This window comes from Solanum dulcamara, chromosome 12 (assembly GCF_947179165.1).
Source record: "Solanum dulcamara chromosome 12, daSolDulc1.2, whole genome shotgun sequence".
Lineage (NCBI taxonomy): Eukaryota > Viridiplantae > Streptophyta > Magnoliopsida > Solanales > Solanaceae > Solanum > Solanum dulcamara.
The window spans coordinates 32,789,498-32,815,314 of NC_077248.1; the positions used below are offsets into that span (position 1 = coordinate 32,789,498).

General features: G+C 37.2%; 1 protein-coding gene across 1 annotated transcript; it reads left to right on the forward strand.

Moving 5' to 3' along the window:
- The first annotated feature begins 19,774 nt into the window (after nt 1-19,774).
- Nucleotides 19,775-25,584, forward strand: LOC129875711 (uncharacterized). Its single transcript, XM_055950976.1, has 3 exons — nt 19,775-19,870; nt 19,952-20,212; nt 25,180-25,584. The coding sequence occupies exons 1-3, from the start codon at nt 19,775-19,777 to the stop codon at nt 25,582-25,584; spliced, it is 762 nt and encodes a 253-aa protein (XP_055806951.1).
- Nucleotides 25,585-25,817: the final 233 nt, after the last annotated feature.

Here is a 25,817-nt window from a genome sequence, read left to right on the forward strand (position 1 = left end):
GAGGGAGAAGAAGACCATAAGAGAAAACATAGGAGATAAGGTTTTATGATTTAAGAATTATGTAGAGAATATGAGGATGGCCTTTGCGGTAGTTAATAGGTAGGAATCTAGTCTGAAAAACCATCCCCATTCATTAATAAAAGCATAGGGAATGACAAAATTACCCTTCATTAAAACTGGATTCGAAACCCTAAACAGGACCTCACCACTGACCGTGGTGGACAATACGGTCTGTGGTCCCCTCCGTGGTGAAGGACTTTGGATTTTAGAAAAAGGGGTGCCCACCACTATGCACTCCACGGAACGTGAAAAGCAATACGACCCATGGTGGACGTCTGTGACATGGGACTTTAACTTTTAAATTTGGGGTTGTAGGAAAAGTTTTAGGACTTCATTCACAGTGACCATAACTTTTAAATCTAGTTCTACTCCTCTTCACACTGACAACACAAGTGATATTGAAATTGCAAGAAATCCGAGTTATAATGAGAGAACCAAACATATTGAAGTGGACTTTAATTCGATCAGAGAAGTTGTAGATAAAAGAGTTGTTACCCTTCCACATGTATCCAGTGATATTCAGATAGTTGATGTATTTACAAAATCAATGGCAAAATAATGTCATCGGATTCTAGTAGGAAAATTCATGTATTTTGATCCACCAACATCAATTCGATGGAGGATTTTAGTGTTGTCTAATTTGTATTAGAAAACCTCTTAGAACAAAAACTTTTGTAGAAACAAAATTTTTGTCGGACAAAATCTTTTGCAAAACAAAAACTTTTGTAATACAAAATATTTTGTAGAACAAAACATTTTGTAGAACAAAACTTCTGAAGAAAATAACTTTTGCAATAACAAAATTTTTTGCAAAAATAATAAACAACAAAGTTTCTAGCAATTTCCAAAACCAGAAAGTATAACTAGTAATGAAAACGGAAACAATATTGACAAGAAGAAAATTGAGTTCACTGAATGCACAATGTATCCTTAAGTAAATTATTACCCTAAAATACTCAAGGTTAATGGAATACATCCTCCCATGATAGAACGATCTTACTCACTGATGTATTGGTACCTAAAATTATAGTATCAGCGAATCACTCTACAATAGTAAAGTATACTTAGAATACTAGATTTAATAGTAAAAGAAGAAGTCCAGAAATTTGCTATTGAAAATGAGAGAAAAATAGTTTATTTATAGAAAAAAAGGTTAGTGTGAATAGGTTCTTATTGTATCCTATTGAAAAGGTCAAAACCCTTCATAAAAGTCACAACCTTTCAAAAAATTCGCAACTCTTCAAAAAGAGTCAGAACTTTTCAGAATAGTCACAACTCTTCATAATAGTCACAACTCTTCATTTTTCATTCACACCTTTTAAAATCCAACAGTTAGCATGATGTACAAATCATAGAATATCTTATATGATCTATGTTTAGCGTTGAATATTGTTAGCATTAGTTGTAGAATATATGGAAGAGATATTCTAGATGTTACATTTAGTGTAAAATATTGTTTAGCATTAGTGTAGAATATATGTAAGAGATATTGTAGATTCTACATTTAGTATAGTATATTGTGCAACATTTGTTGTAGAATTGCACATTAATTTGTAAGTGTAATGACCCTCGAGGAGATTTCTCTGTTTTGTGTATTTTTAATATTTTTCCCCTTCTCATAGCTTTCTTGTAGCATTTGTCAGGTGTCGGGATATGTGGCATACTTATCGAGGAGGTTGGGTAAGTTTTGAGTGAGTTTGGCCATTTTTGAGGCCTAAGGCATGAAAGAGTTAAATTTAGTCAATATTTAGAGATTTTGATGTTGGATGAACATTCTGTCAGCTCCATCAACTCCAAAAAGGTCATTTTGGTCTAGTGTAAAATTTAGTTCGTATTTTGGGACTTTTATTTTGAGTTTGTGCAATTAGGCATTTTAACTTTAAAGTCTTGACCAAAGTTTGATATCGGTCAAAATTCTTGGTAAACATGCTCAGATTAAAATTTTGTTGGTGCAGTTAGCTCTCGAACACAAAGTTCGGTCTGGAACGACGTTCGGTTTTATTCTCAATTCTTTCAGGATGTGTTTGTGGCTCTTTAGCATTTTATTTGGTTTTCTTTGTAAGTGTTGACTTTGGTCAACATTTTGTCAGGACAACCTGTATTGGTTGTTTTGTCGATTTATTTGAGTCCAAAATGTCGTTTACAAGTGGTTTGCACTTTTTGGTTTGCTTTATTTGGACTCCGAATGAATTCCAAGGGTCTATTTGAAGTTTGGAACTTTTAGCCCAAAAGTTAGTGCACAACTACTAAGGCCTATGTTTTAGGGACTCTTTGTCGGCTTTATCGATGGTGGCTTTAATGACCCTCTTCTGCTTTAGCAATGGCCGCTTTGGTGACCCTTTGTCGACTTTAATGATTTTCGTGCTAGTGACCCTTTGTCGACATTATCGATAGGTGCTTTATGGGCAAGTGTCGCTTTAGCGACCAAATAATGGCTAAGTAATGTCCACTTTAGTGACCTCTTGTCAGCTTTTGCGAATATTGCTGGGATTTAAATTCCCATTCTTCCGCATTTCTTCAAAAAAGAAAATTGATTTGAAGGGAGCTCAGCCTTAGGTGATTTTGCTCAATTATTTAATCAATTCAAGTGATTCAAAGGTAAATTTCTTTATTTCCATTTTCAAAAACTCGTTTCTAGCTTCAATTCCATAGTTCACTTCCATTTTAGATCTCAACATCCTTGATTTCTAATCTTTAACGTGAGCAATTGACAATTTGAGGTCCTATTAAAGCAACTTCACCAACCTCAAACCAATCGATAGAAGATATACACCACCTACCATACAAAGCCTCAAATAGACCCATCTCAATGTTAGAATGATAATTGTTATTATAGGCAAACTCTATCAATGGCAAAAGATCATCCCAATTTCCTTAAAAATCAATAACGCATGCTCTCAACATATCCTCTAATATCTGAATGGTATGCTCGGTCTGACCATCTATTTATGAGTGAAAAGTTGTACTAAGCTTCACTTGAGTACCCAGACCATTTTGGAAGGTTCTCCAAAACTGAGTACCTCGATCTGAAATAATAGACAATGGAACACCATAAAGCTTAACCAACTCTCGGATATACAATCTAGCATAATCCTTGGCTGAATATGAAGTCTTAAAAGGAAGGAAATGAGCCGACTTCTTCATTCAGTCAACAATCACCCAAATAGAGTCATGTTGCCTATGAGTATGAGGCAAGCCTGTAATGAAGTCCATATTCAAGACTTCCCACTTTCAAGTAGGAATCTCAATGTCTTGAGCCAAACCCCCCAGTTTTTTATGCTCAATCTTCACTTATTGACAATTAGGACACTTAGCCACGAATTTTGCAATATCTTTTTTCATGTCGTTCCACCAATACACTTTCCTCAAATCTCGATACATCTTTGTAGAACTAGGATGAATAGAATATCGTGTACTATGAGCTTCGGACAATCTAACATATTTTAAGTGATCAACATTTAGAACACATAACCAACCTTGATATCACAAAACACTATCTCCTCCTTGGTAGAAAGCCTCAATGGCTTTTTTAGCAACCACCTTCTTCAATTCAACCAAAGCAGGATCACTATCTTGCTTTTCTTCTACATCCGCCATAAGAGATGCTTTGCAATCATTTTTCATAATAACACCACCCTCCTCGAAATCAATAAATCAAACACCCAACCGGGCTAATCTATGCACATCCTGAACTAGCTCTTTCTTCTAATCCTTAATATGAGCAACACTATTCAAGGGAAACCTACTAATAGCATTGACAACCACATTTTCCTTACCTGGATGGTATAGCATACTCATATCATAGTCTTTCAACAACTCAAGCTATCTCCTTTGTCAAAGATTCAATTCATTTTGAGTGAACACTTATTGCAAACTATTTTGATAGGTGAAAACATCCATATGGATACCATAGATATAGTGTCTCCAAAACATCAAAGCAAATACACCGCAGCCAACTTCAGGTCATGAGTCGGATAATTCTTCTCATGTTCCTTGAGTTGCTTTGAAGCATATGATATCACATTACCATATTGCATTAGCAGACAACCAATACCAAATCGTGAAGCATCATAATACAAGACAAACCCATCAAAACCTTCTGGTAAAGTCAACACTGAAGAGGAGGTAAGCCTATCCTTCATCTCTTGGAAGATTTTCTCACATACCTCGGACCATTGGAACTTTACCTTCTTTTGAGTCAAAGTAGTAAAAGGCGATGCAATGGAAGAGAAACCTTCCACAAACTATCTATAATAACCAGCTATACCTAAGAAACTCTGAATTTTGGAAGGAGTCAATGGTCTAGGCCAATTCTTAATCGCCTCGGTCTTCTTTGGATCAACCATGATTCCTTCATCGGAAAAAAAGTGACCAAGGAAAGCAAATGACCTCATCTAAAATTGACATTTACTAAACTTTACATAAAATTGAAGGTCCTTGAGAATTTACAACACAATCCTCAAATGATCGGTATGCTCTTCCTCACTCTGAGAGTAGATCAAAATATCATCAATGAAGACAATCACGAATACATCCAAGTATTACTTGAACAACATGTTTATCAAATCCATAAAAGCTATAAAGGCATTTGTTAATACAAAAGACAACCAACAATTCAAGTGACAATACCGGGTTATAAAATCCATCAATGGAATGTAACATTCCCTTATTCAAATTTGATGATAACCCGATCGAAGATCAATCGTTGAAAAGTAGCTTGCTCTTTGAAGTTGATCAAACAAGTCATCAATCCTTGGAATGGGATACTTATTCTTAATTGTGACCTTGTTCAACTGTCAATAATCAATACACATACAGAGAGTGTCATCCTTCTTTCTGACAAAGAGAGAACCAAAGCACCCTATAGAGAGATACTCGGTTTAATGAAACCCTTATTGAACAAATCCTTCTACTAATCCTTTAACTTTTTCAATTCTGTCGGAGGCACTCATTCTGGAGGAATATATATAGGTTGAGTATTGAGGAGAAGAGATATACTAAATTCAATTACCTTATCAGGAGGTATACCTGGGAGATCATCGGGGAAGACTTTCAAAAACTCATTAACAACTGAAACTACCTCAAGAGTAAATATTTTAGAGTTAGTATATCTAACCCATCCTAGATGATACATGCAATCTTTGGAAATCATTTTTCGAGCTTTAAGGCGTGAGATGAATTGACCCTTAAACAAGAAATTACTAACTTTCCATTCAAGGACTGGTTTATTTAGAAATTGAAATTTAACCATATGGGTTCTACAACATATAGAGGCATAACATGCATGGATCTAATCCATACAAAGAATAACATCAAAATTGGTCATATCAAGCTCTAATAGATTAATGGAGGTGGTTTTATGAAGAACTGAAACTGGAAATTTTCTATAAACTATTTTAGCCATAACTGAATCAACAACCCGAGTATAGACTGAAAAAGGCTCTAGCACGATCTCGGGACTAAAAATGAGTCTCATAGCAAGATAAGGATTGACAAATGATAGAGAAGCACCCATATCTAACAATGTATAAACATCAAAGTCAAATACTTTCAACATACCAGTCACAACATTGGGGGAATCCTCTAACTCTTGTCGAGTCTGAAAGGCATAAAATCTATTTTGGTGCTAACAGCCACCCGAAGTAGTAGAACGCTGATCCAGATAACCGGTAGCCTGACTAACCTAAGGTATAGCCCCACTCCTACACTCCCTTGCATAATGACCAGGATTTCCACATTGAAACAAACATCCAATCCCACTAAGCATTCTCCCCTATGGTTTTTCCCACACTTCTTGCATGGAGAGACGACTTGACCACCTAAAGCTCCACTTTGTGCCTTAGGATTTGGAAACTTTTCCTTCTCAAATTTTGGAGCTGGAGTATTTGAAGAACCTTGGTCTTGAAACTTTTGACCTTGTCGAAAATGACCAGTTCCACCACCCTATTTGTCATGAAATTGAGGGCATAATCCCTCACACTCATGTTTCCTTGCTTGAGGTTGATAAATTCCAACATATTCTCCTCCGTTAACTCAAGTGGGAAGAAGTGATAAAGAAATACAATTTTAAACTTTTCCCAACCTGTGAGACCCTCTTCAACCCTTTCGGTTTTCCATTGGTTGTACCAATGGAGAGACACCTTTGAGTTGGTAGGAGCTAATTCTTCCTTCTCATATGAAGACACTACCATAATCTCAACAATCATTTACAACTCATCAACAAAGTCTTGGGTATCCTCATCAACCTTCGATCGATGAAACTTGGGAGGGTTAATCCTTGTAAAATCTCTAACCTTTGGAGCTGGAGTAGTCACAACTTGAGGAGCATCCACCCCTCGATTCACTTTAGTAGTAACATCTTGGGCTAGTATTTAAAAAGCTGCTCGGAACTCCGCATTAGTCACTTGATCAACCAAAGGAGCATTTAGAGCTTATGACTCCTATTCAACATTCTTTCAAATGAGAGGTCTTCGTGGAGGCATGATTCTGTAATCGCAAAGAGAAAGCATTAGAGAAGGAAACCTTAGAGTTAAACTCTATAGCACCATTAGATAATGAAAGAAGTGAAGTTTTTTCTAAGACGCCTTATAGCCTCCTATTCATAGATGTAGAGTGCTTCACACCGATGAACAAGACTCTACTCAATGCGGCATGTTAGACTCCCTTGGACAATTGAACCTTGTGCTCTGATACCAAGTTTTTCATGACCTGACCTAGGTCCTAGTCATAACACGGCAATTAGAATCCCTAAGGACCCCAACCAAGCCTCTTAGCATAACATTCAAGAGTATACATAAGGTAAATAAAGTAAATCAATAAGAATCAAGATACAGAAGCATAATCTCAAATAGAACATAAGTCTCAAAATGTGGAATAAGAGACAATATTGACTCCATAAACATCTAACATACCTTTACTAGTCTAGATGAGGGCATAAGACAATCTCCTAACTCACCCAATATAAATGGTAAAAGAATTCATAAACTCATAAGAAATAAATGTATCATCCTCGGAATATGCGGACTCCCCAACAGTACAAAAGTGCTAACTCTAGCCATGAGTGAGAGGAGGATGAACATGATCATCGATCCCTACATTATGATACAATGTAGGCAAAAAGTATGTATTAGTACATGGAATGCACTAATGTGACAATATGCATGAATAATAAACATAAGACATAATCAATATGAATCATGCAATACAAGACCACTATCTTTAAAACATGAGTGAGGTCATGAAAATATTAAAATATTTATCTCATTGATCAATACATAAAAAGAATCTCATATCATCACAAGAACTTATAACTCAACTGAAATTATATGGGATAGGACCTTTAACCGACAATAAGACCATGCAACCAAATACATGGAATCCATTGATTCTTGCATCGAGACAGAAGAGGCTACCTTGCCATAGAATACTTTATTAAGTAACTCTTTTAACTGGGCTATGCGGATCCACTAGCTTCGCCATATTAGAATATGTAAACTAGCGCGGGAAACATAGTTTGGGACTAAAGGTTGCTACTAAAATTTCCTTTGATAACTGACTACATTATCAGATCAAACCCCACCTAAAAGTCTTCTGGTGCTTAGTTAATATCCCAACAAAACTCATAAAACATGATCATAAACATCATAGAGAAAGATAATAACTAATATCAATCCATATTTAGAAAACATCATAAGAATAGCTTATCTAACATCATCATATTAGAAGCATATGATTAGATCATCTATCATATAACTCATACAATGTGGGTGTAGGCCTTCCATCATTACATATCTTTGATCATAAACATCTTTAGGGACTTAAGTTGCCCTATCTTTAACTGTGCTTGAAATATCATAGAATCATTCATAAACTTCTTTGTATAAAGCATCTTTGAACTCATTCATATAGCTTTCATAGAATATAACTTGAAAATCATGATCATATCTGATAAATCATACTTGAAACTAGTATATAGCATTGGTTATTAAAATTCAACTTGAAATCATGCAATATGATGTGAATTATGCATAATTTGACTAACAACGTTGAAACATATAATAATTAAGAAGACCCAATGCAAATCATAAAATTAGGGCTTTTAATTGAAGAAATCATCATAGAAATTGAGAAGAAATCTGTGGGATTCCATGGGTAAAAGGATACCATGGATGAAGTCCCATATACCTTGACCTTGGTGAGCTCTAAATTGAAGAGAATGGAAGCTTGACATTGAAGAACCCTTTTGAATTGCTTATGAGAGAAGAAAACCTTGGAGAGAAAATCTTGGCAGGGAAGGTTTTGTGATTTTGGAATTATGGAGAGAATAAGAGGGTTAGAAGACTTTAGGATAGTTAATAGGTAGGAATATAGTCCCAAAAATGTCCACATTCCTTAAGAAGACTATAGGGAATGACCAAAACACCCCTCATTAAAATTGCATCCAGAACCCAAAACGGCCCATCACCATGGTCCATGAAAGCCAATACGAGCCGTGATCCCCATCATGATGCTGGACTTCGTATTCTATAAAAAAACCTTTTGGGAAGGCTTCCTACCACGAGGCACACCAAGATCCATGAACTTTACCACAACTCATGATGGTGCCCGTGGTAAGAGCCTTGGCCTTGGAATTTTTTTTTCCAGGACCTCCTTCATAGAACCATAATGATCCGTAAAAGTCACTACAGTCCCTGATGAGGGTCATGGTGATGATTTTAAGGGGGGTCTACAAGAGTGACCACCTGGCCTCTGGTGCTCCTACTTTACTTGTTGATAGTTCAAATACATAGCCATGAAAAATGAAGTGTCCCTATTCATACCACACCACCAATAGTGCTTCCTTAGATCACAGTACATCTTTTCCGCACTAGGATGAATAGAATATCTAGAACAATGGGACTCTTGTAGAATAACCCTAACCAAGTCTCCTATTATAAGGACACAAATATGACCTTCGATCCTCATAATTCCCTCTAACTCAAAGATCGGCTTCCTAGCCTCACCACTAAGAAGCCTATCTCAAACACCCTCAACTATGGATCATCAAACTGTTGTGCCCGAATCTGCTCCATCAAAGATGATCTATCTTCCACACAAACAAGTACCCTTAACGGCTTAGAAATATCAAGTCTAACCATCCGGTTGGATAGGGAATGAATGTCTAAAGCCATAGGTCTCTCCTTCACAGCTAGGAAAATTAAACTTTCTATACTTACTGCCTTCTGGCTCAACGCATCTGCTACCACATTAGTGTTTCCTGTGTGATAAAGAATCGAGTGGTCATAGTCCTTTAGTAACTCCAACCACCTATGCTATCTCAGATAAAGGTCCCACTGGGTGAAGATATATTGAAGACTATGGTGGTTAGTAAGAACCTCACAATGGACTCCATATAGGTAATTCTGCCAAATCTTCAACACGAAGACTACTGCTGCGAACTCTAAGTTATGAGTTGGGTATTTCTTCATGTGAAACTTTAGCTTCCTAAAAGCATAAGCAATAACTCTAACATGATACATCATCACACAACCAAGGCCAACACAAAAAGCATAAGAGTAATAGTAAACTTATGGCTCTTAATAGAAAGAGTCAGAATAGAAGCTAGTCAACAAGGCTGTGAGCTTCAGAAAGCTCACCTCACACTTATCATACCACTAGAAAGGTACATTATTCTGATTCAATCTTGTCAATGGTGCTGCAGTCGAAGAAAACCCCTCCACAAACCACATGTAGCAGCTTGCTTAACAAATAAAACTATGAGTCTCAGTGGGAGAAGTAGGTCTGGCCTAATCACTAACTATGATGACCTTCACCAGAGCCAACCTAATCCTATCCTTGGACTCCATGTGCCCAACAATGCTATAGACTCAAGAAAATATTCACACTTAGTGAATTTGGCATATAACTTGTAATCTCTCACGTTCTTCAGTACAATCCTCAAGTGAAGCTCATGGTGCTCCCTACTCCTAGAGTAGACTAGGATGTCATCGATGTACACTATCAGAAAAGAGTCTAGGAATGAACTAAACACATGGTACAACTAGTCCATGAACGCCGCTAGGGTATTAGTCAACCCAAAAGACATGAAAAAGAACTCAAATTGTTGTATTGAGTCCTAAAGGCAGTCTTAGGGATGTCCGCCGCCCTAATACTCAACTAGTTGTAGTCTGTTCTTAAGTCCATCTTAGATAACATTGCTATATACTGGAACTGGTAAAACAAATCATCAATTCATGGCATATGATACCTATTTTTGATGGTGACCTTCTTCACCTGCCTGTAGTCAATACACAGATGCAAGGTACCATCATTATTTTTCACAAACAAGACGTGAGCACCCCAAAGAGACATACTGGTTCAAATGAACCACTTACTCAGCGGGTTCTAGAGCTTATCCTTAAGATCCCTTAAGTTAGTTAGAGTCATCTGATAGGGTAGAATATAAATTGGTTGCGTGCTTGAATCAATATCAATCCTGAAATCAATATCACAGTCAGGTGGAAGGCCTAATAAATTTGTAGGAAACATATCAGGATACTCTCTAATGATTGGACCTTAATCTAGAAGAGTGTTTGTGCTAGTGTAATGGACATAAGCAAGATATGCAAGACACCCCTTTCTAACTAATCACCACCATCTCAAAAAAATAAATCACACTCCTAGCATATGGATAATAGTACCATCCATAGATCAGAGAAATGCCAGATATGAACAATGTAACAGTCTTGGAAAAATTTAAGACCGCATGATGAAGAGATAGACAATCCATGCCTAGAATCTGTTTGAAGTTTACCATTTCCAACAAAATCAAGTTTGACCTAGTATCATACCATAAGATAGTCACTATTTAGGATCGATACATTTAATCCACTATTAAAGAATCATCCACGAGGGTAGTTACTCGTATAGGCTTAGTCAAAGGCTCACACAACACATCTAAAAGAGTAGAATAATAGGCAGACACATACAACTAGGTCACCCTAGATCAAGAAAAGCATATGAAGGTTGATGAGAGACGGAGATCTTACTTGTGATGATGACATTCAAAGCCTCTACCTCTAGTCTTTATGGAAAGGCATACATGTGGAGTCCACCTCCACCACCTAACCTGCCTGACTGACAACCACCTCAAGCATGCTGGAGACAATCCCTTCCACCCTAAGAACTAAATCTAGCAGAATGAACTAGAGCTCTAGGGGCCTAAACCTACTGACCCTGTTGGCCCTATCTCCAATAATGATCGGTCGTAGGACATGCCCTAGAATATCAGCCTATCATGCCACACTCATAACATAGTCCACCAAATGTACCACTCTGAGATGGCCCGAGTGAACCTAATTGGCTACCCTAGCTTGGAGACCTAAAATGTCTACCCCAAAAAGACTAAATAGAAGCCTGAAGCATCTGCCCACTAAAACCCACAAACGCACCACTATCTATAAGCTGAAGGGCTACCTGAACCAACTTAGCGGGATGAAACTGATGTGGGTAACCTCTGCCCAAAACTGCTCTACCGTAATTTAGAGACCCATAGAAACCACCTTGACAACGGGGCCTCTTATCCCTAACTCTATTGGCCTCATGACAGATCCCCTCAATAGTGCGTGAATGATCAACTATCTATAGAATAAAATAGCTCGACGCCACCAAATTCCCTATAGCCATCCTAACCGAAAATAAGAGCCCTCTGACAAACCTATGCACCCTCTTATGCTCCATCGGCATAAGCATGGACGCATGCCAATCAAACTCATGGAATCGCGCCTCATAGTCAGCAATATATATGGATTTTTAAGTCAGGACTGTGAATTCATCCTGCAATTGCTCTCTCAAGCTGTGAGGTAAATACTTCTCTAAGAAAGCCTCGAGAACTGAGCCTAAGTGATCGAAGGTGACCCGATTGGCCTACACTAGAGATAAGACCTCCATCAATGCTTTATTGACCCATTTAGCTTTAAGCCGGTATAATCAACCCAGTTAGACTCCATACAGATGAGTTTATGCAACCTCTTTTTGCAACTAATCAACAACTCGAGGGTATTCTTTCCTGGTATGCCTAAAAAAGTGGGAGGGCCTAGTATAATGAACTGCCCTAGGATATTGTTCTCCCCAAGAGATATTACTAGTAAGGCTGCCACAGGTGGAGAAAAAGTAGAAAAGGGATGGACCACTAACCAAGGAGCCTCAACAGCAAGCTGTAATCCCTGAATCTAAAAACCATGTGCCTCTGCCTAGGTTGGAGTTTGAGTCTCGCCTGAGACCTGAGGTCCGGAACATACCCTCCATGAAGCTAAGTATCCATGCTAGTGTATCTTGAACCAATGAAATAGAAACGAACATTAGTGGAGGTTGTGTTGTCCCTTCAATGTCTGGCTAATGCCATGCATACTCAACTTCTATCTCGGGCTCTAGTGACGGTGTCTGCTCCTAATATCTAGCTAGTGTTGTAGCTCGCTCCCTACTTTGACCTCAACCTAGCCCCCTTGCTGGATGCCCACTTTCTAGTACAGTAATCTCTCAACCTCATGTAGACAACCTCATCCTAGGCATCTGAAAAAGAATAAAATAAGCAATCACTCAGAAGTTGCTAAAGTCAAAACCGCATAAGAAAGGAAAAAATAGGGGAAGTTTTTCCTAAGAATGCCCTATAGCCTTCCGCAAATAGGATACGAACGTCATCATATCGATCCACGAGACTCTACTATAAACTTTCTCCTATACTAGCGAGATCAGTGAACCTAAAGCTCTGATACCACTCTATCACTACCCGCCTTGGGGATATGATGGCGCCTACTATACCTCCTAAAATGTCAAAATATACAAATACGGAAGAGAATGGTTTAATAAAATAGTAATAATAAGTGGTGGAAGAAAAGAATAATAAATACAAAAAGCGGGCCATATCATAAATTTGTAATATGATACAACATATACAAAAGCAGCCAAAAGTGACTAAAAGGAAAAACTAATACTGGCCAAAACCCTGAACCTACTGTCACTTGTACAGGAGCTACTAAGTATTAAAATATATAAATATAAGGGTTTTAAGTCATCAGAATACAAAATATACAAGTTAATATAAAGAAGGAAAGCAACAAGTCTCTAAACGCTAGAAGCTTACCACGATCCAAGGCTGTGATAGCTGGGGGAGACCCAATGCTCATGGAGGATGAATTATTGTAGGAGCTACATCAAGAAAAGATGCAAAAATGCAGGATGAGTACTAAATTATGAGGCATCATAGGCCGATTGAGATCAAAAGGATCTCTTATATATATATATATATATATAAGAGCAAGATAGTACTGCAACTACAACTAACAGTTTAATAATTCACAAACATAAGCCAGAACATACATAACTCACATAAATATCATGAAGAGAACATCCATATACAAGTCAACAGGTTGCCAGAATGGTACCTCCGACTTATCAACAAGTAAAATAGCAAGATGTAGCCCATACCTAAGTTATGGGCCGCCAGAATGATACCTCATACTTATCAATAATAATCAAAAGTGTGATATCTAGATATGCAACTAAATACTTCCCATGCCATGCAAGTCATGAATATTTCAAGAAATTCTAGTTCAACCAAATAAAATCCATTTTAAGGTATAAAACTTGAAAATAGTACGTGTGTGTATTTATATATGTATGTATATATTATAGATTAAAACCATGTGAATGGGGTCTTAAGCCTGAGCCCCCATCAAGTTAAGTCATATTACCAACACCCAAGCAATTAACATAAATGCAACCTATCGGAATCAACAAACCTCACTACATATGCATCATAACAAAATTAGGCAAACAACAGTCATAGATTAGCGATACTAACTTGGAACTCTAGTCAGTCCAATTCAAAGGCCTCGGGACCAACAAGTACAGATAAAGTGAATAACCCAAATATTACACAAAGACACCAACAACTCAAAACACCCAAAAATCATGCAAGTACTATGTTTATCACCTTAAAGCACTCTAAGGAGCTAAATTCTCCAAATAGTCCAACAATCAACCTAACCTAAGGCTAATGGCTAAAAATTAACTAAAGCTCTCGGATATGACCATTTCAATGATACAGATCATACAATCCAAAAATCACTACCTATAATACCTCCTAGCGATCCAACTACTCTAATATATATACATAAAACTATCCAAAAAAACCTTGAACAAAGAAATTGTAACCTACCTCAAGGTTGAAACCGCACCTGAACATCTATTCTGGAGCTTATTTTCCCTACAACCTCTAAATGGTGCCATGCCATACAATTTATAAATTTGGAATCCAAATGAGACAAAATTAGATCTTGGGACTCATGTACAAAAATGCAAGAATGACTCCGCCACAAGATTCCAATGAGCTCAAGAATTTTGTGCTAAAAAAATGTGCACAATCCAAGCAAAAAATCATCTCAAAATTGTCCTACAATTAGAGGAGTCAAAAATGATCAAAAATTGAAGTTTAGGAGAAATTAATGGAAATTACCAAGATAAATGGAAGATTCAATGACCCCAGAATGTACCCAAACAAAATTCCAACACCCTCCAACAAGAATCACAAAATTTGGCCAAGGATTTCTCTCAAAATCATGATTTTTCTATGCTAGGAGTAAGAGATTACTTGCTAAAAGCGAGCATAAAAAGCTCTCCGGTGCCAAGCCTATTGGCCTTCGAAAATGTAGAGAATATCTCCACAAATACGGAGGTTAGCCAACTGACCCTTCGCAAACAAAAAAGCTAGTATGCAAATGCTGAGCACTAACCCAGTGCTCTTCTTAAATGTGGAGCTCCTCCCGCGATCGCGGAGCATCGGATAATTCGCCTTTGTATATGTGGAGGTCCTCCCGCAAATGCAAAGCATATCACAGACAAACCTCTACAAACATAGTCAAGGGGCCACAATCATGGAGAAGTAATGTTAACTGCACTAGTAGCTGCATATCCGCAAATACCTAAGGATGAAAAAGTCCTCATCAGGGGCTTAGAACACGTTCGGAACCCCATAGACACAAATAAACCATTGTACCATATTGGAAATGGTATTTTGGACTCAACATAATCAATAAAACAAATAACAGAGGTCATCTCTTCAAAATGTTGAGTAAAGTCAACATTTACAAAGAATTAACAAACCAAGCACCTAAATTTGTAAACTCATCTTGAAATCCTTGGGAATCAAACCAAAGATCGTTCTTGACAAAACTTGGCATTCTAGAGCTAACCCTTGGCAATTCTAGAGCTAACCGAACTGACAGAATTTCAATCTAAGCATGTTTACCTAGAATTTTGATCAAAGTCAAACTTTGGTCAAAACTTCAAAACTCTATTGCCTAATCACACAAAATCAAAATGAAAAACCTAAATCCCAAACCAATCATCATATTAGACCAAAATGACCCTTTTGGAGCTTAAATAATAAAAAGAATCTTCATCCGACATCAAACTCTTTGAATATTGACTAAAGCCAACTCTTTCAAGCCTTAGGCCTCAAAAATGGCAAAAATCACTCAAAACTTACCTGACTTCCTTGGAAAGTATACCACCATTCTCGACACCTTAAAAATGTAACAAAGAAGCTATGGGGAGGGGGAAATAGTAAAAGCATGAGAAAACATGAAAATGACAATGAGGGTCATTATATTATCAACTCAAGGATGTAGTGAAAAATTTGTAAAATTAGTGGGAGGAAAGTCATGGTCAGAATGATGAACCGACTGTAAGGAATGAGTTCTGTAACACCCCACCTGTTTGAACATTCGAATTAGCGTGTACTGTTAGAATAAGACTAAGACTTCTTAACATATCAGGAAGGATTTTTTATGATTTATTTTAATTGCACAAATTTCGTATGTTAAGTGTGGAAGTCAAGGAAGTTGTGAAATAAAAGTCAGTAAACGATATTGTAAATGACATTAAGGAATTCTCTCAAATTTTGGGTCAAATGTATCAGCACTTTTCTCCTAATATATGAGGAGTTAGAATGTCCATGAACTATCAAATCAAAGGTCTACGAGTTTAGTTTCTAAAAAACTAAATTTTTTGTCAATAAAACTTAATAATTGAGAGATATCATTTTTGTGAGACTGCACAAGCAGGCACCTCAAGTGGGTCCCCCAAGCTCTAAGTCAGTTTTGCTTTATATATATATATATCCATTTTCGTTGTTTATTTTTCTACAAAAATTATATAAATACACTGTAAAATAAGAAATCAATCCACTAAAGACTCCATAGGTGTTGATCATTTCAACTCGAAAGTTTAACGGAAGTTGCTCTACATTGAGAGCTCATCATTGTGGTATAGTTTTCTTGAATTAAGCTTTGTTTGTTTTTGCTGAAAGGAGACAAATTTTCAAACTTCTTATTTCCAATATTTTTGTTGAGGTAACCTTCTTTTTACAACCCTCCTTCATAATGTTAGAATTTCTTCATTGGATTTAGCTACTGTTTGTTGTTGTTGTTGTTGGTCTCATTTTATGTATTGGGCTTGGCTGGTCACGAGTTTGACACAAGCACCGTATCAACTAGTTATGGATTATTCTTGCAGCCTTGTTGATTTCATCTTGTAGCACTATTTTTGGTTGGCCAAGCTTCATAGCGACATCCTTTGGGCTTTGGTTGGAAGGTATGTTAAGGCAATTATTTCTCTTTTGGCATGATCCTGATGGACTAATATTTTCATGGCCTATTTTATAGTCCTTATATGATTTGTAGTCTTACCCTATTGAGTTGGCTACCACCATATGATTAATGTCCATCACCTACACCCTACTCCTTGCCTAGTTTCCTAGAAGAGCATATTATAATTATGTTTGATTAATTATGATTACTTGTTATTGTTATGATGTTTTATCGTCTAGCTGCCACCTATGAGATTTTTTTGGCCTCAGCAGACACTCGCACTACAGCGTTCTTGAGCATATAGATTGATTGTTATACCGAGCCTATGGGGGCAGGGTAGACCGAACCTACGGGCCAAGCATACTGGAACTATGGGCAGAATTTATGTATTGTACCACTAAGCTTCAAAGTTGCATTGATTCATGGCACATGTACATTCAGATACTTCATATCAGATTATCATTGGAATCCAGGTAAAGGGGATAATATGGGTATTTAGCGATTATTTGTACTCGTTAGTATTAATAGTGATTGTGTGCTATTCGTACCTACCAGGCCTATGGGTGAAAGGTCAAGTTATAAATTGTTATGTGTTAAATGTCTTATTATAGGGAGATAAGGTATTATACTTGTGTTTCACACCCGCCCTTTTTGTTCAGTACTTATACTACAGTTTCAAGTTTCTATTTGCCTTACATGCTCGGTATTTTATTCAGTATTGATGCCCCTTGCCTGGGGGCACTGCATTTATGCCTATAGGTTTTGAGTGATTATTAGAAAGACCTTTCGAGTGGCATAGACGAGCTTCAGCGGTTTGTTGGCTCCTTTTCATTTAGGGGTCGCCAAAGTCTTAGTGGTTACCATTTTTTCTATTTATAGTTTTTGGATAGGTTGGGGCCCTGTACTACTAAGTATTGTATTCATAGAGGCTTGAAGAATTGTCAGTTGGGTTGTATTGCTACAATGGTGGCCATTTGGCCGTTTATGTTTATTAGCTATATCTTATTAGCTAATTGGGCCTTGTTGTTGTGTTAGCAGCTTAATGGCCTAGTTTACATTGTGTATTCATGATTTTAGTTATTATATAGATATCATGGTGGCCTTAACGTCCCACATATCATTTATGATTTTCTAGATGTTATGGTGGCCTCAACGACCCAAACAGGGCTTATGTGCTACGTGCTTATTGCTTTATAAGAACTATTGGGAGTAGTTGTTTTCTTTCTAGAGGTTTTGATAGGGGCCTTGCAGGCCAAGGGCTTATTTTTAAGCAGAGATATACTTGTTTAACTTCTTTAATGTGTGTGGCTGCCATGAACCTTTAGCAAGTGGCTCAGTAAGGTCGGATATGGTCTAAATTTTGGCAATAAGTGCCAGTTGCGCCCCTTGAGTTTGGGGTGTGACAAACTTGGTATTAGAGATATGTAGTACCTCAGGGAGTCTATAAGTAGTGTCTGGTAGAGTCTTGTTTATAAATGTATTGTGCACCACATTGTATAAGCAAGAAGCTATTGATATTATTCAGGAATATTACCCTCCTTCTTCTCAAATCATGCTATAAAGTTGAGTTATAAGGATTGAGTTCTTCGACTTATAATTGTTATTATCCTTGTACTGAGAGAGAAATGCTAGTGACATATCAAATAACAGCTGGACAAAATTTAGACTCAACCATAGGTAAGGGTACGAGGAGAGTACCAATTATCGAGCCAGTTCTGCTAGAGAAAGTAGGGGAGACATCTTTACCTCTCACCCTTGTATCACTTTTACATCTGGAGACCTAAAGAACATCTAGAGTCACTTTCAATTATTCCTATTTATATAGATCAAGAATTCAGTAGCATAGTTTATACATTCACTTAGTAAAGCCATGCAGCGTCACGTAGTGGAAACAAATGTATCTGGACCTTTTAAAGGCCCAAACTGTCGAGGGAGTGAGAGATCCTTGCCTTGAGTCCTCCCTTATATTCTGGGATAGACCGCATAGAGGGCCCTCAACACTTTATTGACCAACTAGAAAGGATTTTTAGGGTTATGCATGCTTCATCTACAGAGTCTGTTGAGTTAGCAACATTCAAGCTTAGAGGCATAGCAGTTCTACGATACGAGGAATAGAAGAGATCCATAAAGGCCAATGTAGGTACCCCAACCACTTTTGATCCCTTCAATGAGGCCTTTTTAGATTAATATCTACCTAGAGAGATTTAAGATGTCCGAATTGATCAGTTCTTAAAGCTTTGCCAGAGTAGTATGAATGTAAGGGACTACAAGCTTCGGGTTGATTTCCCTGCTAAGTATGCACCAATGATCGGTAATATGATGGATGCTAGAATGTAAATATTTATAGGAGGGAAGGCTTCATATTATGTTTAGGCTTGTAAAATAGCAGCAATGAAAAAGGATATTCATATATTCCGTATACAGGCGGTAGCTCAAAATCAAGATGAGTTCATACATCAGCAATTTAGAGTTGAGCGAGCTGAGAGGGGGCAGTAGAGGCGATTAAACCTACTAATTTTTTGCAAGATTTTCATGGGGGTCCTAGACCCAGGTATTCTAGTAGGACACCTAGGTCTCCACTATAGCAATCCCAGAGTAGTATATATGATCATCGAGGACAGTCAGGCCTAAGGGAGAGTTCACAGACTTTGGGCCTGCAACAATATAGTTGCCTAGAGCAATCTAGATCATTTGTGCCATATTATGATACTTGTGGTAGATCACATCTTGAACGATGCTGTCAGGACTCCACATCATGTTATTCTTATGGCTAGGAGGGTAATGCGGCAATGCCAAAAGGTAGGCTTATTTCCTATCAGGAGGTAAAGAAAATGATCACCAAAGGTGGCATTTACCATACCACTCGAGTTCAAGATATTGATGTTGACCCACTGACACTTCAATTATTTTAGAGTTTAAGTAATTTCTAGATGTCTTTCTAGATGAGCTACCTAGTATTCCCAGAATGAAAGATTAATTTTGTTATTGATATATTACCAGATGTCAATTTCCCATATAGAAAGGCACTAGAAGAACTGAAAGAATTGAAGGAGTAACTAATTTGTTTATTAGATAAGGGATTCATTATGCCGAGTGCTTTGTTGTGGGCTGCATTAGTGTTGTTTTTACGGAAGAAAGATGGGTCATTGTGCATATGTGTAGACTACTGGCAGCTTAATAAGGTAACTATAAAGAAAAAATACCCGCTGCCTAGGATTGATGGCTTGTTTGATAAGCTACAAGGTGCATGATATTTCTAAAAGATTGATTTGTTTTCAGGGTACCATCAAGTGCGGGTTTGGGAGACTGATATTCCAAAGACAACCTTTAGGACCAGATATGGACATTTTGAGTTTGTTGTGATGTATTTTGGATTGACAAATGCTCCAACAGTAATTATGGACCTGATGAACAACATATTTAGGCCATTCTTAGACTTATTTGTCATTGTGTTTATTGATGATATTCTCGTATATTCAAAATCAGAGTTGGATCATAGAGACCATCTTCGAGCAGTGCTTCAGGTACTTTGAGGTAAGAAATTATTTGCTAACATCTCAAAATATGAGTTCTGTTATATTTTGTGGCTTTGTTGGGACATATTGTATCAAATGCTGGTATACATGTTGTCATGCAAAATATTGAGGCTTTGAAGACTTAGACTAAACACATGACCCCAACAGAACTTCGTAACTTTTTGAGCTTAGCAGGATACTATAGGAGGTTTGTAGAGGTATTCTCTTTGCTTTTGGCACCGTTGACTAAGCTAACTCAGAATGAGGATAAGTTTCAGTGGACCACAACATGCGAATAGAAGTTAAAAGATAGAATGACTTCAACATTAATTTTTACCTTTCTAGAGTGTCAAGAGGGATATACGGTGTATTGGGACATTTTAGGCATTGGGTGGGGTTGAGTCCTAATGCAACATGATAAGGTAATTGCTTATATTTCTAGACAGGTAAAGCAACACAAGAAAAGCTACCTGACCCATAATTTAGAGTTGACCGCAGTTATTCATTCGTTGAAGATATGGAGGCATAACATACATAGAATGCATATTGATGTTTACACATATCATAAAATCCTCCAGTATATTTTCATATAAAAGGAATTGAATCTATGACAGCGCCAATGGCTCGAGTTGTTGAAAGCTTATGATGTGGAAATCTTATTCAATACATGGAAGGCAAACGTAGTAGCTAATACCCTATGTCATAAATTGATGGGTGACTTATCATATTTGGGAGTGGAGAAGTGGGAGATAGCTTAAGAGATTTATCAGTTAGCTAACTTGAGGGTTAGGTATTTCATTTCTAATGATGGAGTCATAATACAGGACTCATCCATACCATCTCTAGTTGCTAAGGTAAAGGAACAACAACACAAGGATCCTAGCTTCGAGCAACTCAAGGGTAAGGCTCAGCAATATGAGTCTTTAGCTTCAATATAGCAAAAGATTGAATTCTTAGATATGGGCATCAGTTGTGTGTTCCAGATGTTTTTGGTCTTCGACACCTGATTATGGGGGAAACATACTAATCTTTATATTTCATTCATCCAGGCTCTACAAAGATGTATCACGATACTAAAAAGATGTAATGATGGCCTGGGATAAAGAAAGATATTGCTGAGTTTGTAGCACAGTGTCCTAATTGCAATCAACTGAAGGTCAAGCACCAAATATTCAATGGGATGACTCAAGAGATACCCATTCCATTATAGAAGTGGCAGGCAATAAATATGGAATGTTTTATAGTTTTAACACGCTCGCGATCGAAATTGATTACATTTAGGTGATTGTCAACAAGTTGATAAAATCATCCTATTTTTTATCGGTAAGGACCACATTTTCAGCAGAAGATTATGCAGGGCTAGATGTTAGAGTTTTTTTAGATTGTATGGTGTATATCAATTATTTCAGATAGAGGAGCATAATTTATAACACACTTTTTGAAATCTTTCTAGATGGGTTTGGGGATGCAGGTAAATCTTAGTAAAACATTTAATCCTTAGACTGACAACCAAGTGGAATGTATGAGCCATACGCTCAAAGATATGTTGTGGGTGTGGGTGTTATATTTCAAAGGAAATTGGGATGATCACTTGCCACTTATCGAGTTTTCTTTTAATAATATATATCATTTCAATATCGGTATGGTGCCATATGAGGCTTTAAAAGGAAAATAATGTAGATCACCTCTTGGTTGGTTCGAGGTTGGAGAATCAAGATTGTTTGGACTAGAAATAGTACCGCAGGCGACAAAACAAGTGAAGTTAATTAGAGAGAAGGTTTTGACATCTTAGAGCCATGAAAAATCATATGCGGATATTTGGCAGCGAGATTTGGAGTTTGATGTTGATGGGTGTTTCTATAACTTTTGTCTATAAAGGGCATTATGATATTTGGCAAAAAATAAAACTTAAGCCCTCGGTACGTTGGGCCTTATCACATCGTGCAACATATAGGGCAAGTTGCCTATGATTTAAAGTTGCCTCCAGAGTTAGAAGCAGTACACCATGTTATTCATTTTTCTATGTTATAAAAGTATATTGGAGATCCACCACGTATAGTGCCAACAACAGATGTTTAGATTTCAAAGGAGTTATCTTATAAAGAAGGCTTTTTCTTCCATAGTAGATCGCTATAAGAATATTACGAAATAAGAATATAGCTTCTGTGAATGTATTATGTTGGAGCCGTAATGTTGACAAGTAGACGTGGGAAGCTGAGGAATATATGAAGTTCAAATATCCCCACTTTTCATTCCTTCATATGAATAGACCCTCCTTTGAGTATATTAGGTATGTTACATAGGTGTTATATGAGTTCTTTTATTATTTTCTATGACGTACAAGTATTATAACAATTCGAGGACGAATGTCCCTAAGGGGAGAAGGATGTAACACTTCGCCTGTTGGTATAGGACTAATACTTCTTAACATATTAGGAAGAATTTTTTATGAGTTATTTTAATTTCGCAAAGTTCATATGTTAAGTGTGGAAGTCAAGGAAGTTGTGAGATAAAAGTCAAAAAAAGGTATTGTAAATTTCGTTAAGGAATTCTCTGAAATTTTGGGTCAAATGTCTTAGCTTTATTATCCTACTATATGAGGATTTACAATATATATGAACTATAAAATAAAATGTCTACGAATCTAGTTTCTAACAAACTAAACCATTTGTCAATCTGACATCAGAATTGAGAGATATTCTCATTTTCATGAGACTGCACAATTAGGAGCCTCAAGTGGGTCCCCCAAGCTCTAAGACAGTTTTTCTTTATATATATCCATCTACTTCATTTCTTTTTCTCTAAAATGGATCTAAATACACAGAAAAATCAAAAATCAAGCATCTAAATACTCCATGGGTGCTAATCATTTCAACTCGGAAGTTTAACGGAAGTTGCTCTACGTTGCGAGCTCATCATTATGGTATAGTTTTCTTGTTGAATTATGCTTTGTTTATTGTTTCTACAAGGAGACAGATTTTCAAGCTTCTTATTTTCAATATTTTTGTTGAGGTAACCTTTTTTTTACAACCCTCCTTCATAATTCCATATCCTAGTATCATTTCTATTGATTTTTGAGTCACGTGGTGGTGTTTTTGATATTGTGGCTTTGGGCAGACCCTTTTCCTTAGATATTTGGGATATTATTATTGTTGATTGATGATTTTACGGTTCTAGAGGTAATGGGTGGAATGGTGCAATTCTTATTCGGGTTGTCTTCGATGGTTTTCAGGTTGAACAGCGTAGAGAATGCATAATTAAGTTGCCTCAGGAGCTTGTCGCTTCTTCGAGATATTATTGAAATTTCTTCATTGGATTTATCTGTTGTTTATTATTGTTGTTGGCCTCATTTTATGTATTGGACTTGGCTGGTCAGGAGTTTGACACAAGCACTTACTCGATTAGTTATTGCTTGTTCTTGTAGCCTGGTTGATTTTACATTGTAGCCTTATTTTTGGTTGGTCAAGCTTCATAGCGACATCTTTTGGGCTTTGGTTGAAAGGTATGTTAAGATAATTATTTCTCTTCATATATGATCCTAATGGCCTAAGCTTGTCATGGCTTATTTTATAGTCCTTATATGATTTGTAGCCTTATCCTATTGGGTTGGCTACCACCGTATGATTAATTTCTTTCACCTACACTCTACTCCTTGCCTAGTAGCTCAGAAGAGCATGTTATAATTATGGTTTGATTAATTATAATTAGTTGTTATTATTGTGATATTTTATCGTCTAACTTCCACCTATGAGCTTGTTTTGGCCTCAGTAGACACTGACACTGTTGGGTTCTTGAGCATACTGATTTACTATTATATTAAGGCTACAAGCCAGGTAGACCGAGCCTACAGGTCGGGTAGACCATACCTATGGGACTAGTAGGCTATACCTATGGGTCAGTATATATGTATTGTACCACAGAGCTTCAGAGTTGTATTGATTCATGACACATGTATATTCAGATAGTTCAGATCAGATTATCATTAGGATCCAGGTAAGGGGGCTAATATGGGTATTTAACAATTGTTTACGCTCGTTTGGACTTTTAGTGATTGTGTTCTATTTGTACTTACCATGCTTATGGGGGCCAGGTCAGGTTATTACTTGTTATGTGTTATAATGTCTTAATATAGTGAGATAAGGTATTTTACTTGTGTGTCACCCCATCCCTATTCTTTCACTACTTATACTTTAGTTTAAGCTTACTATTTGCCTTACATGCTCGTTACTTTATTCAGTACTGATGCCCCTTGCCTAGGGGTACTGTATTCATGCCTACAGATTTTGAGTGACGAACAAACAGACCTGCCAAGTAGCATAGCTAAGCTTCAGCGATTTGGTTGGCTCCTTTCCTTTCAAGGGTCGCCAAAGTCTTAGAGGTTTGACTTTTTGCTATTTATAGTTTTTGGGTAGGTTGGGTCCCTATTCCACCAAGTATTGTATTCAGAAAGGCTTATAGACTGGTCAGTTGGGTTGTAAAGCTATGATTGTGGCCACTTTGGCCTTTTTTGTTTATTAGGTACATCTTGTTAGCCAATTGAGCCTTGTTGTTGTGTTGGTAGTAGTTAGCTGCTTAATGGCCTAGTTTACATTGTGTATTCATGTTTTCAGTTATTATATAGATATCATGGTGGCCTTTATAGCTTGCATATTTTTTATACTTTTCTAGATATCATGAAGGCCTCAACGGCCTAAATAGGACTTATGTGCTACCTTCTTATTACTTTATCTTAACTATTGGAAGTAGTTGTTTTCTTTCTAGAGCTGTTGATAGGGGCCTTGCCAGCCAAGAGATTGTTTTTAAGCCAAGATATTCTTGTTAGTTTTCTTGACTATGTGTGACGGTCATGCCTTTAACAAGTGGCTCAAAAAGGTCGGCTTTGGTATATATTTTGGAAATAGGTGTAGTTGTTCCACGTGAGTTTGGGGTGTGACATGTTCAAGGAAGCATTTATGAACAAATTCTTTTCGTAACAGCTAAGGGAGGCGAAGGTGGAAGGGTTTGTGAATTTGAAGTGGGAATGGTTCAACGCGAAGGAGTATAGCCTTAAATTCGCCCAACTATCTCAATATGCTTTGGAGATGGTTCCGAATAAAAGATCTAGGATGACAAAATTAGTCTCTATATTGGGAAAACATGTGAAGAAGGAATTCAAGGCCTCACTTTTGATTTCTGACATGAACATTTCTAGGCTCATGATGTATGCTCAACTGGTTGAAGAAGATGAAAAGAGGGATAAGGAAGAGCACCTGAATAAGAGGGCAAAATTAGTAGGTCATGAGCTCAGTCAGCAAGCGAGTGGTAATGGTAATAAAGGAGTGGTAATGGTAATAGATCTTTCTTCCAAAAAGGGACATCCAGGCATGCACCATCATCAGTAAGTGAACGTACACCAGGAAATAGAAGTAATAACAAGTTTTAGGCTAGTCAAAGTTTCAAGGGTCGGAGGTCTCAGTCCCAAGGTAGTGTGGCGCAAGGGTCTATTCGAAACACACCTTGTGGTAAGTGTTGTAGGCCATCTTAGAGAGTGATGTGATTGCAAAAATGGTTGTTATAAGTGTGGACAATTGAGTCACTTACCAAGATACTTTACGATGTGGAAACAAGGTACTGG